General features: G+C 32.7%; 1 protein-coding gene across 2 annotated transcripts in view; it reads left to right on the top strand.

Annotated features, from left to right (window-relative positions):
• The window catches only part of LOC110998963, a 66,333-nt gene that overhangs the window by 37,165 nt on the left and 9,422 nt on the right, over positions 1-19,746 (top strand). For both annotated transcript variants that reach the window (XM_022267786.2, XM_022267785.2), the window contains exons 3-8: positions 3,670-3,793; positions 14,491-14,699; positions 14,873-14,986; positions 15,693-15,878; positions 16,318-16,466; positions 17,515-17,659. In XM_022267786.2, coding sequence (XP_022123478.2) covers positions 3,670-3,793; positions 14,491-14,699; positions 14,873-14,986; positions 15,693-15,878; positions 16,318-16,466; positions 17,515-17,659 — 927 coding nt within the window. The remainder of the gene's footprint in view (positions 1-3,669; positions 3,794-14,490; positions 14,700-14,872; positions 14,987-15,692; positions 15,879-16,317; positions 16,467-17,514; positions 17,660-19,746) is intronic.

Below are 19,746 nucleotides of genomic sequence, written 5' to 3'. Positions count from 1 at the left end.
GGGTTAAAAATGAAAAAAAAAAAATTTTAATCGAGCGCGTCAGGTTTTCTAAGGGGGTGTTAAGTGCACCAAAAAAAAGCTCTCATTCAATAATCTGACGATTTCGATCAGACGCAAACTCGCAGCTATTATTATAATGTGCAAAAAAAATTCGCCATTTTGAAATACTCGAGCGCGTCAGATTAAGATATATATGGTTCAGATTTATATTCTAAACGTACTGTCTCATAATCTGACGATTATCTAGAGGGATTTGCCTGATCTGACAAAAAAATATTAGAAAAACGGTTCACCCTAAAGGCCATCCCTGCAATTCCATTCCTGGGCGCTTAAAATTGTACTTATGAGCTCGCTGAGTTCAAAGAAATAATATTTCTATGCGTTTGAGTTCTCCCAGCTCGAAAGTCTGATAGAAGTTTTATAGAACACTATTTTTGAAATTTTCAAACCCCAATAACTTTTGAATGGATCAAGCAATTTTCCCGCGGTTGACGGTGATCGACGAATTTTTTAAGCTCTAATTATTTAATTTCATCAAAAACGATAATCCTATATGAAATGTCGAAGTTATGTGATAGAAACACTTTTTTCGGTTTTCTTTCGTTCACGATATCTCTCGAACGAATTAACCGATTTTGACCAGTTTGGTGGCGATCGACGTCGTTTTTCAAGCTTAAAAGTGGATTAGTTTTTTGAAGTTGATGGATAAAGCCGTTTAAAAGTTATTGCAAAAAAACACTTCCAAAAAAACAAATTGTTATTTTTTTTGATTTTTCAAAATTTCTCAAAATCTATCGGTCCGAATCGGTTCAAATTCACATGAAATCTAATTTTGAGGGAAACGCGGAGAAGGAAATGTAGGCATCACGCAGCTGCACGCGTTTATCACACGAACTTTATCGACGAAATTTTGTTATTTCGGCTTGCGGAAATCGTCAGATTATATATTTTTCAATATTCTTGAATTATTTCATTCAAAATAAAAAAAAAATTAGCTACGCTCGAGAATGTCAAGATGACGTTTTTTTTTTACAACTTTGCTGCCCTCCCCTCTCTTTACGTCACTCTCAAATTGTCAGATTAGTGGAATATACACTTTTTAGGATGTGATTAACTCACACTACCTTAATCTGACGCGCTCGAGAATGTCTGATGATCAATTTTTTTTTACTAATCTGATCCTGTATCCTTCACGGGCGGCCTTATATATGAGCCTCATATTTGGTGGAGGTACTTAACCGGGTACAAGGTATCCCCCTGTATATTAATCTGCCGCGCTTGAGTAAATCCCGAAATCCCCTCTTGGGCTCCCCTACTATTACAATTGAAAAAAAAATAGCCGATTAGTACTTTAGTTAAAATATCGCAACTAGGATTTGTTTGCTTACTTAGTAATTTGAAACGCCATTTCATAATATTCTTTTGAATGTAGAAAAAATATTTTACACGGTATATATCATTTGTATTTGTATTTATTAATTCATCCTTTTCCCGAGTTATTGTTTAAGTAATGAGATTTACCGCACACCCATTTAGTTGCGTTGGACTGTCGGATGCGTTGCCGATCTATTTGGGGGAAGAGTAAACAATGATTCTAATACCTAACGCACAAAACTAACTATTACTTTTACAAGTATTGAATAATATAAATTCAATATGAATTATATCAATTTCAATAACGGTCGGCCATCCCTTTTACGACAATTGACTAAATATTTACTTCAATTTGTATTACTGCTTATAAATGAGCCAAGATAGGTTCGCCTCTAACAATATGCCACTTAGTCATTTACTTGATGTACATTGTCAACGAGAATATAGTTAATCATACTATACAATGGACACATTACGATACTTGGTCAGTAGCATTTGTTCTTAATATTTTTAGGATTATGTTCCTAAGAAATATTTACAAGTAAAGTATTACACAATAATATCCTTAGACTATGAATATAAATGTACCGACACTGTGCTTTAAAATGATATAGAGGTTAATCGTCTCAATAGAAAAGCTTAATCCTTAAGACATCGTCAGGATCAAAGATCAACGCGTGTATTCTGTTAGGTGGGTGGAAACGACAAAAGCCTGGCGAGGCCTCGTTAAATTCAAGATTTTCTTGTGTGGCAGCATTTACATTCGTCATCTTACTAGCACGAGTTAGTATACCTTAAGGTACGCACTTCAGGTATATATGATTCAAAAGATATAGATAGTATGAACCAAATAAGAAGCTAGTGCTATAACAGTGTAACTAGTGCAATATAGTATTTTTCCTAGGTTTGTGCACTCGTTCGTTTCAGCCTGAAAAATGGCAACAGACAGTAATGAACCTCAACCGGCTCTCAGTGGTATTTTCACAAATTACCAATACGACCCGTGCATTAAACGCCTTCCTAAACAAACCAGGTCATCAGGTGCTCGTCTAAAGCTTCGCGACTAGTCTTTGGTCTCTCAGGCATCAGTTCTTCACCCAATACGTTAATGAATACGATATAATATTATTTAATCAATTAATACACGACTTATGCTTACGACATGCAACAATCATTAACATTAGTAGTAATAGTCTGAAACACGTAACGGTAAACTGGTGTCAATGTTTTTAATAAGGTGATATGAATAAATAAAAAATAAAATAAATCAGTGGCGCTACAACCTCTTCAGGTCTTGGCCTCAGATTTCTGAATCTGTTTCATTATCATTTTTAAATCTAATAGGCAAGTAGGTGATCAGCCTCCAATGCCTGACACACGTCCTCGACTTTTTGGGTCTATGACATGTCTGTTTCCTCGCGATATCGCAATCGACCTAATGTTAAATACGCACATAGAAAGAAATTCTATTTGTGCACAGCCGGGGATCGCACCTACGACCTCATGTAAATGAAATAGAAATATTTATTTATTACAACATCTTATAGTAAAAGCTATGTAAAGGAAGCACTAATGCGACACTGCCCGCGGACAATGGACACTTCCGAGCTCACTCGCGATGTTCTTACGCCTCTCCGCAGCGTTTTGGATTTTAAATCTTCCCTTTGTACTAAAAATATACCGAGTAACATTTTGAAAATGTGAGAAACATTTTTTGAACTAGAATTTTCGGCAGTAAAATGCACAAGTACTTTTTAAAACTTTTAATTAATGCCAAAATATCTCAAAATTTGCTTCAATAACTATGCGTGCCTTAATATTTTAAGATTTCTAGCATAACGATTTACACTTAAACAGACGCATTTTTCTTTACTATAAAGATATTAATGTTTGCATGCACATTACATTATTTTTCTTTACTTAATAGTTGCCCGAAGGTGATCGCATGAAATCGGTAAGGCCGCAAGTAGTCCTAATAGTTTAAGGGTCTGTTTCACAATGTTCGGATAAGTTCCAAATGAACTATTTATTACTTATTATATATATAGGATAAACAGTAATATCGAGTTTCACGACTGTCAGATAGCGGTATTCGTCACGAAACGCGAAGTATCTTATTCGGAACTTTTATCTTTCGAATAATCTATGTGTTGCATAGCTATTTGGTACTTTATCCATACATTGTGAAACCGGCCCTAAGTGTTTTATTAAGTAAACATTAGTTATTAAGAATTTATTTACGCTACCTTACTAAAACAATGCAAGAAGTAAGAACATAACTAATTATCTTTACAGATGTGATTCAAATATGGTCAGTGCCAGGCAGTGTGACTCGCCTGCCGTGTAACCTGGCTGCATCTGTTAGGGATGTTGCCATGACCATGTGGTTCAAAAATAACGACAGGATGCCCATATATACGTAAGTGTCATATGGTTACCACTATTGCTACTAGCTATTTTACTATTCAAAAGGGGACAACCCAAATTCTGCTTGAAATTAAATTATGTATCTATTCTTATTTTCTGACTTCGAAAGCATTTCATTGATAAGAACAATACCGGTCGTCTATTGTATTAGGCCTGGTCTGTTAGACTACGGAAATATTAAATTACTAGTAATTAACCTTGATACATAATTTGATATGTCAAAAGCTCCAAATATTGTACTAGCAATGGTCTACGTCATCAATTAGTTAATAGTGTACTATATAGACACGTAGTTAGACAACTAATTTGGTAACACTTGCGCATAGCACTGTACACGGGGTCACAATAAATTATCACAGGAGGCGTTGACACGTTGTGAACTATGTATATTCGCGTTGACAGTTTCATATCTTTATTAATTATCGTCGTGTACTATCATAATATGTAATCGTATACATAAAAGTGTCAAAGGTTGCGGTAAAGAAAAAACAACAACAGAAACAATAATATTGTAACTATCTTATGAGTACTGAACGCGATATTTTCTTGTAAAATTTTGAAAAAGGAAAGCAATTGTTGATTTTAATATTAATTGTCACATTTCATCATTTGATTCTGACAACGGTCAAAGAACTTTCATATCATTGTATGTCCTAAAATACAAGTACTATCGGTAGCGCACGTAACAAGCGTCAACCCGTATCAAACTCTGGACTGTCTAATCGCTCTTATGGGATTTCATTGAAACGTATTTTCTGCCCGGTTGTACATATTGAGGAATTGAGCTGCAAAACGTCACAAAACGAAGGTAATTAATAACGGCTATGTGTTACTGATGGATAAATAACTATGGTTAAAATTTTGCCATTTATTTGATTTAATATAGCATAATTAGATTGCTTTTCTACGAATACTAGAGTGATAATCGTCTCTTTCAATATTTTATTTAAATAAGCGTTAATTATTTAGGTTTTAAATTTCTTAAGTCCAATGTTACACTGGAAATTTATGTAGGTAATGTACACTTACATATAATACTTCTTCTTTATTCAAAACAAATTACATAATACAAAAAATATACCTAATAACTAACCTTAAAATTAAATAATTAAAAAATATTATTAAAAGGAGTCCCTTTAGGCAAGGTTCCGAAGATACTGGCAGCGTTCCCCCTTAGAATACCTAGACTAATTATTTGTGCGAGGTAGCTGCCAGCTCTTCGTTCTCCTGTGATGTCGACCAATTCACTGGAAATTGAATTAGACATATGTCGAAAGTGTAAACCTTAGTTGAGTTAAGTTATTCACAGTAAAGTCGCAAAATATTCGTATTTCAATTAATATTTAACCCTCTCATTGAAGCCTTCTTTATCGTTATCTTGTAAGTGAGGCAGGTTCTGCATAACGTACATAAATCCGCCTGGCTTTGTACAGGGCGTGTGAAGCCATTCCTATGTCTCGTAAATACAGAGGTAATTAACTGTACCTGTCGACTCTCTAGCGACGTGGCTAGCTTCCAATTATATAACGGATATGGATTACAGTTATGAAGGGTTTATGTTAAGGTTACGGATATTTTCTTATTTAGTTTATATATACATCAAGCTTTAGAAGCTCTTGAACTCAATATATCATTGAAAAAATATAAATTGCGATCTATTAAAATCTAAGATAGTAATAGAAAGTTATTACCTAATTTAAAAAAAAGGATTTGTGTATCTTTTACATTTTTTCACTAAATATTCTATATTGATTGATTAAAACAAATGTATGTAAAACAATGTAACATGTAAATATACACCTTATTTCATTGAAATCATGAATTTAAAGTGTCTTGTACGAAATAATCTAAACGATATTGAACTAAATACAGGAGATGATAGCTTCTGTTTGTAGTTTAGCAAATGTGTTCCTACATCTAGGGGAGATACAAAGAGCGGTATCTCAGTGCACTTAGTAGATTAACACACGAAGTCTGTGTATTTATAAGCAGTCGTCGTACCTATTAGTTAATGTGCCTAAAATTATCGAAATGGAACATATAATAAAATTATATACTTTTATTTCGATATTAGTTTAAGAAAAAGTAAAGTTTTATATTCTTATTGTTTATAATGAATGAATTCCAAATCTAGTGTAAAATTCTTTCTTTACTTCTGAGTCATTAAAAATATATACAGATATGCAAAGCAGGGACAGAATATCATTTCATAATTAAATATTTTACACTATATCACACATAATAGCTTAATAAGAAATAGGTGAAACGTAAATGTGTTTTGAGAAAATTATTATGAATGGAAACTACATTAATTCTGGCCCATATTAATGTGGAATTGCATCTAGGGTTTTTTATAAGTTTAAAACAAAATTATACAAGTTTTGGTGTGGCAGTGAAGACAACATATAGGAAATTAAAATGAAAATAATAAATTTGAAAACATTGTATACTTTTCTAGTACAATCAACACGTATTGAGGTTATACAATAAAAAGTTATTATATAATCTCAATACAAGCCAATATTTATTTTAATTGTCGGCTATCTCAGGTTTCATAAAGTTTAACGTCAACCTGATTTTATAGTAGCATTATGCAATAAACTTATATGAAGCGCCCTTTGTTTGCATGAAAATCATAATACTCGTGGGCCATGCCACAAGTCGGTGTTTTATCAGTTCAGTTACATAACTTCAAAGGCAAGTCAAAAGTCAAGTCATTTATTTCAATAAGGCATTTTAAAGGGCACTTTTGAAAGTCAAAATTACAAGATTTTTAAAAAATGCCTATGATGAACAACTGAAATGACTGGCCCCTTCCAAAAGGTGAATATGGAGAAGATTAGGCAAGAAACCCCATTTTTACTATTTTATTTTATTTAAAATGGTTTTTACCGTTTTGGGTAAACTTATTTGATAATTTGTGAAGACCATGTACCAAAACAAAAAAAAAATCTACAGTAAGTGTTATAAAAAATAATGCAGCAGATACTTAACTATTTAGGTAAAGGCTAAGAAATTTGGCGGGTCAGCTAGTTCTAGTCAAACAGTGTGTGAGCTACGTCATAGATGATTTCTTTAAAAAAACTTACTCCTTCTTTCACCCTATATGAGGACCAATAAAAACAGTGATCGTTGTTGTACTTAAGAAGAATAAAACTGCAACAGGACAAGTCGATAACAAATAGTTAGGACATGGCAAGAGTCCAAAAAACGTTACGAAGGTACGCCAATACAGATAGCGTTGCTTGTAACGAATACAGAACCTTAATTACCGAGCACGGCATAAACAACAGTCTGTGTAATTGTTCAGCATAGGAATCAAATTGAATAAATTATGTTATTTACGCACAAACACACAGATAGAAAAAAATATTTTAAATGTAGGAGCTGTAAATTCGTAGTGTTGCGGTATCAAATGCAACACAGACAGATAGATTTATCTAATTTACTTCCCCAACAACTCAAAGGTCGCAAATGCTTAATTGTTGTCGACCAAATGTACCTTAATAATAATAACCTGTAATACCTTTTTGTGATTATTATTTCTGTCTGACAGAATCGTCATTTAAAGTTCTAATAATATGTTACTACGAATACATCAACCAACAGTGTGTATTTTTCTCGATACACCTTTCTCACTCTCTCTCAAACGGTCTCAATCGCTCAATTCCGTTTTTTTCGACAAAAAAGCTTGTACGTCTTCATGAAGTTTCGTAAAATGTTTACTCTCGTGCGATTAAGAAGTTTGACTTCAATAAATTCCATCGATCGATCGACTTATATTTCTTATTTTATAAATTATAATTTATATAGGGGAATGTTAATCCTATTATACTAATTAATATACTGGAAGGGGAAGCTTCGGGCTTTTTTGCAATCTGTTATAGATAGCTTAATTAATTTATTTGATTTTAATTCTACACTTCGATATGTGAATGAATAATCATAACTATACCATAAACCTAAACGTGAACATTACTATTTTATCATTATCCTTACATTTTTATTAAATTTAACATAATATGAAACTAATTCTCGATGAAAAATATGTCATAACTGAAAGAAAATTACGGTAATAAAAGAAAATGTTCGCTTGCACTATGACAGAAAATTAAGTCTCGTACTACCAGTCACTTTTACGACTTCAAGACCGTAATTTATATTTCAATTACTCCATTTTCATACACATGTGCAGTGTACGTTATACAAGTAATATAGTTCTTCATTGGTGAGTGAAACAAAACTTGAGAGAAATTGACTCTTAATTCTATATATAATATATTTGCAATCATTACCTTGATTAGAAATATATGAACATATCCTGCATATGACCAATTCAAGCCCTAGTTATAAGGAACTGATCGCAGTTTTACAAATTGCCTATGTAAATCCTCAGTTTTATGGGAATGCTTCAGCCTATTCAACAATATACTTACGAGTATAACATATGTAAAAATCTCAAAAATATATATATCACTACAGTTTTTTTTCTAAAATCTTTAAAAAGATAAGTCAAACCTTAGAACTAAGTTAAGACTAAATCGGGAACTTGATACTTCTCATTTGAATTGGCAACTTAATTTATTAATGAAATCTTAATTTATTCGACTACGGTTCCTCGACCTCTCACAAGCGGTGACAATAATAATTAGTAATTCTACTGACTAGAAAATTCAAATTCAATGTTATTTGAATTGAAAAATCAAATATAAACCAGTTAGAGGCTGGACATTAATTTTTAAGTGCTCTAAAATTGTCTAGCTCAGCACTCCCAGAGCCCAGTTTATAGCCTAGATGCGACATTAAAACAGGTAACTTTACGACCCCCACTCCCCGCCTTGAGGTATTATTCCTTTACCTTTGTCCGCAAATTGAACTCCTGACCTCATAGAGTAGTTTTAAATTACTTTTGACTTTTACGATGGAATCATTGTAAAATCGTATTACTTAATATCAAAAGCTTAGATATTATTTCCAATGGTTTTAATATTGCTAGTGGTATAGTTTGAAGATTGATTCGAAGCAATATTCATACAGGTTATGCATTATTTTATTGGAGATTGTCTCTTATGTTACTGACAAGCTATTGATTTTAAACATTGTTCGAGTAAAATAGAGCAGTGTTGGCTTCAACGTGCGACTCTCATACCTGAGGTCGCAGGTTCGATCCCCGGCTGTGCACCAATGGACTTCCTTTCTATGTGCGCATTTAACATTTGCTCGAACAGTGAAGGAAAACATCGTGAGGAAACCGACACGTCTTAGGCCCAAATAGTCGACGACATGTGTCAGGCACTGGAGGCTGATCACTTGCTTGCCTATTAGATTTAAAAATGATCATGAAACAGATTCAGAAATCTGAGGCCAAGACCTGAAGAGGTTGTAACTGATTTTTTTTTAATTTTTTTTATCGAGTAAAACTCGAATAAAAAGAACAGTGGTACAACCCTTGGTCAGATATCTGTATCAGCTTTGAGATCATTTTTTTTCCTATTGGGCTTTTAAAAGAAAAGTATGTAAATTTCAGATCACCTACCCATCAAAATAAAAAGCGGTGAAAGAATGAATTAAATAATCGTGGTAATCTCTATATAGTTTAATTAATGCATTAGATATATACGTAAGTTACACTTCAGGGAATTATTTGAATGCATAAGCGACATTTCATGATTTAATTTGTAAAATCTACCGCTTTTTTACAACTGATAGAATAGGTCAAATAATGATTCTTCAAAGAAAATATGCCGCTAAGAATTGTACACTTTTTGAATGTCTGATATCGAAATAGTTGACAACTTGAAAACGGTAACTTTAAACTGATTACACTATAAAGTCTGTCTAGAGATTGTTCGATAATTTACATGTCAATATTAAATGAAAATTCCATTGTTTGCCAAATATATATTGCATATAGCTTGGCTGAGACCCAAGTAGCGGGCGTAACAAAGGACTTTTAGGATTACCATACACGAACCAATTGAATGATTAAGTAAGAATCTTTAATACGTTTTAACGAATCCACAGTAAATGTGTTTTATAAATATTAAGAACTTTCAAAGGCCAAAGCAATGTTTAATGGGAAGTAAAAGTATTTTCTATTTCAAGGTTAATAACGTTATTAATCCCATTTACTTCATTGTTTACCTTAAAATTGTTTGATATAAAGTATATTAATTAAATCCAAATTAAACCAGATAAGCGAGGTATTCTTAAAAAATATTTCGTTTATTATCAACCTATACAAAAGAGATTTAGAATGCATAAATGAATTTAAAACTTTGAAATAACTCGACGAGACGACGGAATGACGAGCGTTTCATTTTAACAGTTTTATTTAAGTCCAAGAAGTATATTAAACTCCAATGTCGCAAGATTTATATCTTTACTTATCTTTGAATGGATAAAAACTTCTGAATCATGCATATACATTAATTTATATATTATATGACTTGATATTAATTGATGACTTTATAATTACGTAGTTAAAGTTTAATAATCGCTGAAATATGTGAACATTTTTTTGTCTTTAGTGATTCTATGATATCGAAATGTTTGATTTTTTCCTATAGTACTCTAAAACTAGCTATTCTATCGTTGAGACTAACACACATGAAAAGAATTCGCTAAAAATATGTGCATTTATTGTTGTTCTCTATTGTTAAAATGTAAGATTTTCAAGTGAAATTAGTTTGTAAACATCGCATAACGAATACAATTCTACGTACTTTTGACGATTTGATTTCTTACATCACAGGAATCATGCGAGAGAAATCTGATGAATTGCGAGGTAATAATAATATTTAATTTTAGCAATTTATCAATTTATTGTGGAAGAGTTCATTTCGTTTTTGTATACATAACTGGACAGATGTTTCGCCACAACCCCATCTGATATTAAGTGCGATGAATTCCTAATGCATGAGATGCCTGCGCATCGCTGCTTGAATAAATCCATATCATACTGCGTAGTGCCGATGCAAGGGGCAGGTAGAACTAAGGAGGATATGGTAGGGTAAGTCTGTGCCTGTGCTACCATGCGAAGCAAGCTTATCGTGCCGAGAAACGTAGAAGCATAGACCCTCCCCTAAATTCTTGTTAATGGTAGCATTGATGGGCAACAGAAGTTTGTTTCGATCTCTTTGGCAAGAGACCAAAAGCCTTTACTTTCAGAAGAATACAACTCAAGTTCGTTCCCGACACGTTTGTTGTGATCAAATCAGATGCCCTGATGATTATCTTTCACGCATGTAGCAGTTTCATTAAAAAGTGCCTTTTTGACTCACAAGTCGGAGGCTTCTGCCCGATGCCGATGTCGAGATATTGAAGATTAAATTGACCATCTACGTGAATGTGTTGTAAATTTAATTTTTATTTGTATTTATGTTTGTGGACTAAATTATTTACTCTTATGAGGAATGTGAAACTAGAAACACTTAATGTTTTACAAATAGCATTATAGTTAAAAACAATATTTTAAAGAACAATTGTCAAGTGATCACACCTTCATATTTTTCTAGTTAAACATGAATAAATGTAGAAAGAAAATAGATATACAAACTAGTAAAAAGTTTATTTAGAAGAAAGCGTATATTATTATTTTTAACCTGCAATACATGGGAAAGAATTAGTAACATAAGCAAAAAAGGTTTTAATTTTTATTCGAACGATTCTAAAATTGTTTACAAAGGTTTTAATTAGAACTAAAACTACAAAGTATAAACAGAAATTAAACTAGAATTAAAGTTTAAAACGCTGTTGGAATCGAGTTACAATAATCTAAATAACTTGAATCTTCCTTTTGCAGAATATTTCAACTTTAAACTGTCTGAAAGTAGAATAATTAAGGTGCAATTAATTTTAATTTCTCGTTTCCTTTAAGTGAGTAAACTAATACAAATAAATAAGATGAAAACATTTCCGTAATGTAAATTTATGAGTAAATTTAAAATATCGGAGTTTTCATTTATTTTCAGTTTACTGATATAAATATTAACATTATACCAAACGTAATAGAACATGTTAAATGCACTAAGAACTAGTCTGAAATTTATCAATCTTTCCTAGTATTAAATCAGCCTATGCTTACGCGAAACTTGAGTGAAAACTTACCCAATTTAATTTCTAGTATCATTAAATCAATAATTATGTTGACTAAGAATTTACAGGGAATTTTTAACGTTTCTATTCACGTATCGTAACCTTAAGAAGATATGGTATGTGTGTGGGTATGTTAAGTATATGCACTCTTTACTCATTTCAGCCTATGCTATGAAATAAACATATGTCTATGAAGTTCCAATGAAACAAGATTATCTTAGACCACTTGTTTTTATATATTTCATATTCATATTCATATCATTCATTTAAATGTTATTAATATATAAAATATCTTATGACAAAAACAAACAATCTACCTATTTCGTAAATAAACTTTATTGATTCGGCGAGTAGTTTAGATCAAATATTTTTCTTGGCTCCCTGGAGCGGTTCCAAGTACAGGGGCGGTACTGAATTGCTTCCTTCCGAAATCCACAGTGAATATCATCTGAGTGGTTCAGTTAAAGTGTTTAATAAATGTTTTTTCCATTGCTTTTCATCAAAACCTGATTTGTATTATTTTATTTTTTATTGTATTTACTAATTAGTTTTCCTTTGTTATAAATCTTGCCATAAAACCTTTTCCTTTGCAAGAAACTGTTAATGGCGGAACTGTGTGGTTCAAATTGAGTAATTACTGGAAATCTATAACCAATTGGCTAGCATAGCCATTTAAAACTTGTGACTGAAAATATAATTAATGTATTTTTAGTATATCCACAAAATGCCTTAAAAATAAAATATCCATGTTCTCTATATAAATTTATTAAATCTAGCTTTGTCGTAATTTTGTTTACTACATGTACATAAACTGCACACAGATGTAAAGAGTTGTTTTAAAATGAGTCAATGGAGGAAGTGCGCACAATTTGGCATCACTTGTGCTCTATGATTCGGAAAAAAATTGTAGCCACATTCTAACAATACGTCGTATCGCATACAAAGGGTTCTTTGCATTTTATCGTCCACATAGAAGAGTCTAATTTCTATATATTGTATTTGATACAACGTTTATTTAACGTTATTACATAAATAATTCGGACTAATACCTGCAGCTGAGTTTTAATCATCGGAAGTCGAGGCAGAATGCGAAATTCCACCCGTATCACCTCGACGTCTGCCGTTTCACAACTGCGCGTTTTTCAAGGCAGTGTTTGCCACGCACCACCACCTTGTGGAACCAGCTGCCCACTGAAGTATTTCCGAACCAATTCGACTTAGGGTCCTTCAAGAAAAGTTCGTACAAATATTTAAAGGTTGGCAACGCACTTACGAGCCCTCTAGCATCGAGAGTGTCCATGGGCGACGGTATCACGTAACATCAGGTGAGCCTGCGGCCCGTTTGCCCCCTGTTCTATAAAAAAAAAAAGTTTCACGCTTTAGTTCGTGAAACTGCGTGAAACGGCCGCCTTATATAAAATGTGTACAAAACCTCGACGATATTTACGATGTGTTTCATTGGTAAGCACATTAAAATGATGACACACAAGAGGTCAACGATAACAAATAAATTTAAAATGATATTTGCTATCAACAAATAGAATTTTCTTATACAACACAAAACGTTAACTGGGAAATGAAAAGTTTTTTTCATAGACAACCTTTGAAAGTTTTTACTTTTTCACACAGTAATATGATGCTACGTATGGTTTTTACATCAAATTTAATATCCCAAGCTTACCCAATTTAATCAAACGTGAATCTATTGAATTTATTTGGCACAAAGATACATTTATCACTTCACATAGTTGAAAATTATTGAAATATTCATACGATACTTCTGAACATCTAAAAAGGTGAATCGCATCCTATTAATCTCAATTGTTATGATTTCGACACAAGTAATCTTGGCTATAATATTTACGTCCCGATCGTACATATTCATTTATTCCTACCATACTAGCACTTCAATACGTGAGCAAGTGTTAAATTTATTGACTCATTTTACCTCAATTTGTTTGTATGGAAAAATGTGTTTCTTAATTATTATTACTTTACGTTAGATTTACGTACAAATAATGGCACTAATATCCTTTAAATAGTAAAATAAATGTGTGTACGTTCAAATCACGTTGTATATGTTGGAGAAATACGCACTGGCAAAAGCCAAGATATCAACCTCAACCCCGTGGACCCCAAAATATATCTCAATGATTAACCAGAGCAAGATTAAAACCAACTGACTAAATCTTAACTTCATAATATAAACATATTTATTAATTTAATTTTATTGGTCGATTATGGGTCGGTAATGTAACAAATATATTATAATAAAAAATATGAAAACCCTTATACAGACTTACATATATAACATCACAACATAATTCTAAAATCAACAACTAAACTGTTTGTATGGATCGCAGGCCAAAAAAAAACTGATAGAGACATCATGATTAACTCAAATTCAAAATCATTTATTCATATAGAAAACACAATGTACACTTATGAACTAAGATATAGATATTAAATGCTAAATGCTAAATTTTACATTTACTGCCAGTTCTCAAATCATGGGCAATTGAAAGAGAAGGACTGGCAATAAACTCTCCGCTCCTACTTGTAAGCAACAATTTAAAAAAATAATTGTTTCAGTGTAGACTTTAGAAATGGACCACCAACACACTGGGCTCTGGCAGGCGAGTTCGAAACAAGAGCTCACTTTATCCTAAACGAGTCAGATACTAACGCAGCCCATCTTGTTATTGAGAAGGTTACTCAGTATGACGAAGCTTTATATAGATGTAGGATAGACTATATTGATGCTCCTACAAAAAATTATAAAGTCAATTTAACCGTCATTGGTAAGTTGCCAGAATTTTTTTAGTAACTAATTAATAAAAAATAATTGCTGTTTCATTTAAAAAAAATATTGTCTCATTAAAAATACTATATTTTACTCAAATAAAGTCACCACTGCACTAACTCTGCATATATATAATGGACATTTAATTTATAAAATAGTTATTTTTTGCAGTACCCCCTGACCCACCCAGAATATATGACAGCGAGGGTCGAGAGATCACTGGCAACTTAGCTGGACCTTATCGAGAGGGACAGGAGCTAAAGCTGACCTGCCAAGCTCCTGGTGGTAAGGTGTAACATATTTTATTTATACGTAGGTAACCCTGAAAATATTTATGATTGGCAGTTAAAAACATTGCTAATCACTACTTTTTTAAATTTCAATTTTTGAACTATTTGGAATCCTAATGTAGAATATTTGATTCAATTGTCATATGTTTTTGTGAATAACTGCCAGCAAATATAAAATTCTTGTTACGTGTGAAAATGAATCTAACGCGAGACAATTTCCGATAAATCATTTATTAAGATTTTCCTTGTAGGCTTATTCAATAACAAAGCTATAATAGGCTACGATTAGTATTTCTTAGCCCCATCTCGTGCCACTATTTACAATTGGTTTAACGAGTTTAAGCGTTATTGTAGCATTCTCAAAGATTCGCGTACATACCGACGTTCTACAGCGACTACTTAAAAAATTATTTCGGAAAACAGTACATGTATTGGCAACTTTCTATATTAAGACGTTTTTCATTTTCTAAACATTTTCAGTGTTACCTAGGAATCATATCTAAAATACTAAGCTTTTCTTACTACAGATTTGAAAAACTGTTTAAATGAAACGATAATATAGATTTCACTTAAAGATTTAAATAAATAAACGATTCTTTGATAAAGTTCATTGCCCTTTTAGCATTATTAATTTTTATCATAAATGGCAGCCAATATTATTTAACCCAGTTAATATTAAAGCTATGTTCTTATCTTTCAAGGTAAGCCCTTGCCTGATATCACTTGGTACCATGGCAATGAACGGCTAAGCATTGCTAGAGACTCGTCCAATTGTCAAGTGAACATAAGAAGCTTGTCGCGTGAAATGGGTGGGGCAAAATTACGGTGCAGAGTTGACCCGCCCTTATTACAGCACTTCGTCAAAGATGTTTCGCTTAAAGTTTATTGTAAGTACATTAGTCTAAAGTTTCTTTCTTTTAACATACTATTTCTTAAAAAGAGTCATTAGTCTTTTGCATTCTTTAGAATGACGTCATAAAAGTAGGGGTGTCTGTTTTTTACGTTTAAGTCGGTTCGATTCCCAGAGGCGGGTAATTTTTAGAAAACCTTTGAATGCAGAATTACTACATTTTTAAACTTAACATTAACCTAAAGTCTTATTTCAGTAAAATACCCTATCTACGATATTTAAGGTACTTTCCCTTCATGTACCATAACTTGGGATGCCCTGTGACAAGAAACAAAACAGACAGAGATTTGTATAGATTAACTAGTCAAATTCTAGTCTCGGGTATATTTCAATCTAGTCATAAAATATGTATTGAATAATATCAATTGTTTAGTAGAACAATTAATTAATGTGTTTAATGATATTTTTTACAATAGTAAAACCTCAATATGTAAGGGTGACCGGAAGTGGAGCGACTCGCGCTGGCCACGAAAGATCGTTCGTTTGTACAACGCGTGGGTCAAAACCAGCCCCAAACATCGACTGGTTTATAAATGCCCAAAAAATTGACTCAGGGCTTACTCAGGTAAAGTTTTTTACTTTTATAGCAATCGTAAAAGTTTTCTAATAAACATTAAGAGACAAATATAATAACCAAAATATTAAATTATTAATCAAATCTACAACTAAGGTGAATGAAATTATTATTAAACTTATTATAAGTAAGGCCGTAAGTTCTGTTACCAATAAATATGCATTTTTTTTAACTATTTTGAATTTGGAACAGGTTTTAAATATTATTTTAAAAACTTCTTGTATCTTATCAAATTGCAATATGTAATGGGGTGCTAAATAAAATAGGATCACAGTAGATCCCCTTATCGCCTGTTCGCAAAAATATTATAGCGAGAAATGAAGATGTCCGCTAGGATTCTGTCGCGTATTATAAAACAAGGCCCGAAGCTGGGTGCTTATCGTCGATATTCATGATATGCCCTAAATCAATCTTTACAATTAAAAAGAGTTGCCATTTCGAATAGAATATTCTTATATTTTTGGCGAGACTTTAATAAATATGTAGGTAAAATTTTTATAATATGACATTACTTCATTAAAAAAATCATTTTCATTTGTAACAGAACTTATGACTGGACTAAATATAACAATTTGAGAACGAAGATAGTCCATTCCATTATGACGGGTTTAGAGCGTGGCCACACGGTGGCGCCGGAACGGTGCCGCAACTTTATCCTACATACAAATTACTATACCGTGCCACACGACGCACGCCGCGCGGCGTCGCACCGCAAGCGCGCCGGACTAGTAAACTGTGAGGCGGGGAGGGGTAAAATATATTGCCATACCGCAATGCCCATGTGGCACCCTGTATTTCGAAATAATTGCGCACCGTTACCTCAACGAGTGGCGCGCTCTAATTCGTAGTCTACGTAATCGTAGAGGATAGACAGAGGCTCGTAGCATCAGTAGTCATGAACCTAATGATCTTCAAACGTTTTAAGATATTTATAACATTTTATATTATCCTCTGACTAAACGATTTTAGTTACATATAGTTAAAATAAGAACGTTCCAATTATATTTTTTAGTTTTAAAATGTTTGTCTTGTGGTATAGGTGGAAGTTGATGGACAATTAACAAGAAGTATTCTGACTTGGCGTGTAAGACGAGAAGATAGTGGCAGAGAGCTGGTCTGTCGCGTTTCCAATCCATGGTTCCCAGCCTTTACTCTAGAAGATTCTAAAGTGTTAGAAGTCATTTGTAAGTTAAGATTTTACTTTTAAAAAGAAAATTACCTTGTCTAACAGTACCCTTAATACTGATAGAACTTTATACCCGTATGCCAATTTAGTATTTTCTTATCACTTCACACATAAAAGTTTATTACTGAAAAACCATATAGATATGATAACTTTTTTTACTCGTTGATTACTGAATTAAATTTAAAGCTACTATCAAGCCACTGCGGTTGTAAACAGTTTATAAACGCACGTACTAAACAATAAACAAAGTTACAATACAAACAACGTGATAATTGTACTGGTGCATACTTTGTGCGGACTTTGTCGGACGCGTTGTGAATTAACAATGAATTTAGACTTATTCAATTCAATTTAATGTTATATTTTGTTCAGTCAATTTTTTACGTCTGTTTAATTTGAAAGTGAATTTTTCATATTGGTCGTTGAACGAGTATAACGTAATTTTTGATGTCATAAAATAACAAACTTTGCAGTAGGTGAATCAGTTCTGACCCGTCCGAACCGTCCGAACTTCGCAAGGGTATGTAACCATGACCCGTAAACCCTGAAATATTTATAAATCCTTTCTGATCCTAATAACTAATATAGCTTGGTCCAAGCTCAGGTAAAAATGATTTTCTAAATGAAGTACTGTAATATTATGGAAATGAATACTATTTGTAATATATACATTTCCATAATATTTGCAAAAAAATAATGCAAATTCTATACGAAATGGCCATCTTTAGCTTTTATACAGGTGTTTAATCTATTCCGCCACGAATCTTTGGATTTACACACTGTCTCTAAGGGAAATTTCGCCCCTTATCCCAAAGATTCTTTAAGAGACTGAATGTCACCGCGTCGTTTAGAGCAGGCTATATCCTCATAATTTAAAGTTAAAAAGGCTTCAGGTCTGGACTAGATGATGTCTATAGCTCTTATAAAGTCCGGACCATTGGTTTGAAGCTTGGGTAATTCGTGCCTTGCGATCAGGTGATGAATCCTCCTGGACAGGTCGCGGTATATTTTTAAAAAGAGGTTTTACTACATGATCCAAGACTGTATCTTGATAGTCTTTGGCTGAATTTTTCACTCCTTTTTTAATAGTTGGCTGAAGTTTTCACTTAGCTTCGGGTCTTGTTTTATAAGACGCGTTAGTCTTAGCGGAAATCTTTTTCGCGATAAGATTGTTTTCTTCCTAATGGGGCTACAATTCTAGCTTTAACAGTCGACCAGCCTTTGCAGTTCTGCAAAGAGGCCGCCCCGATTTTTTTCTGGTTTTTGACAGATGAAGTGTTGTTGTATCGGTCGATAGATTGATATACGAACATATAGCTGATACCAATATTTTTAATATCTGGAATATGATGGCTCCATACCCACTTTGTTCAAGGCGTTCTACTGCAATCCTTTTTTCTTTGACAACCATTATATTTTATAATTTTATTATTAACACGAAAAAAAATGTGATATGGCGGAAATCGAAAAGATGAAAGGACATTGCAGTACAGGATAAGTTTTCATAATAACATTCCTGATCCAAATACAAAATAATTAGGACAGGTATAGTAACTTGCATTTTTATTGTAACAGAACTATTGCCAGACTAATTAGATTGGATCATTCTAGATGTTTCTGAAAAAATTGTGGCCGTCTATTTCAGTTTAACGAGAACAAACAAACAGAAAGATGCAGCGAAGGGCTTATTTTTAAATAGAAAAATCCTAATGAACTTTTTTTTTACCGATTTCTTAGTAAATCCGACCCATAAAGTATATAAATTATTTTTTTTAATTAATGACACTTTCACAAGTAAAAGATATCAAATGTTGATTTAAAATCTTGTGCAAAATGCTTATTATTCTTTTAACATCTCAGATCTGGTCTTAGACAATAAGATTTATTTATGTGTTATTGGGCGATTAAATTGAAAATAGCGTTCTAGTTTTAGTAAACATTTGCGATTAAAAAGAGTGTCGGAAAGTTTCTTGCCAATTCTTCTTGCCCACTCTACGCTCTTGACTTGCGAACTGGTTAGTAAACGGAAATTTACAATTGCTTTAATTTGTTTTTTTTTTACCTGTGTAGTTAAGTGTACTAGCT

Source organism: Pieris rapae, chromosome 1 (genome assembly GCF_905147795.1).
Source record: "Pieris rapae chromosome 1, ilPieRapa1.1, whole genome shotgun sequence".
Lineage (NCBI taxonomy): Eukaryota > Metazoa > Arthropoda > Insecta > Lepidoptera > Pieridae > Pieris > Pieris rapae.
This window is presented reverse-complemented; position numbering and strand designations above follow the sequence as displayed.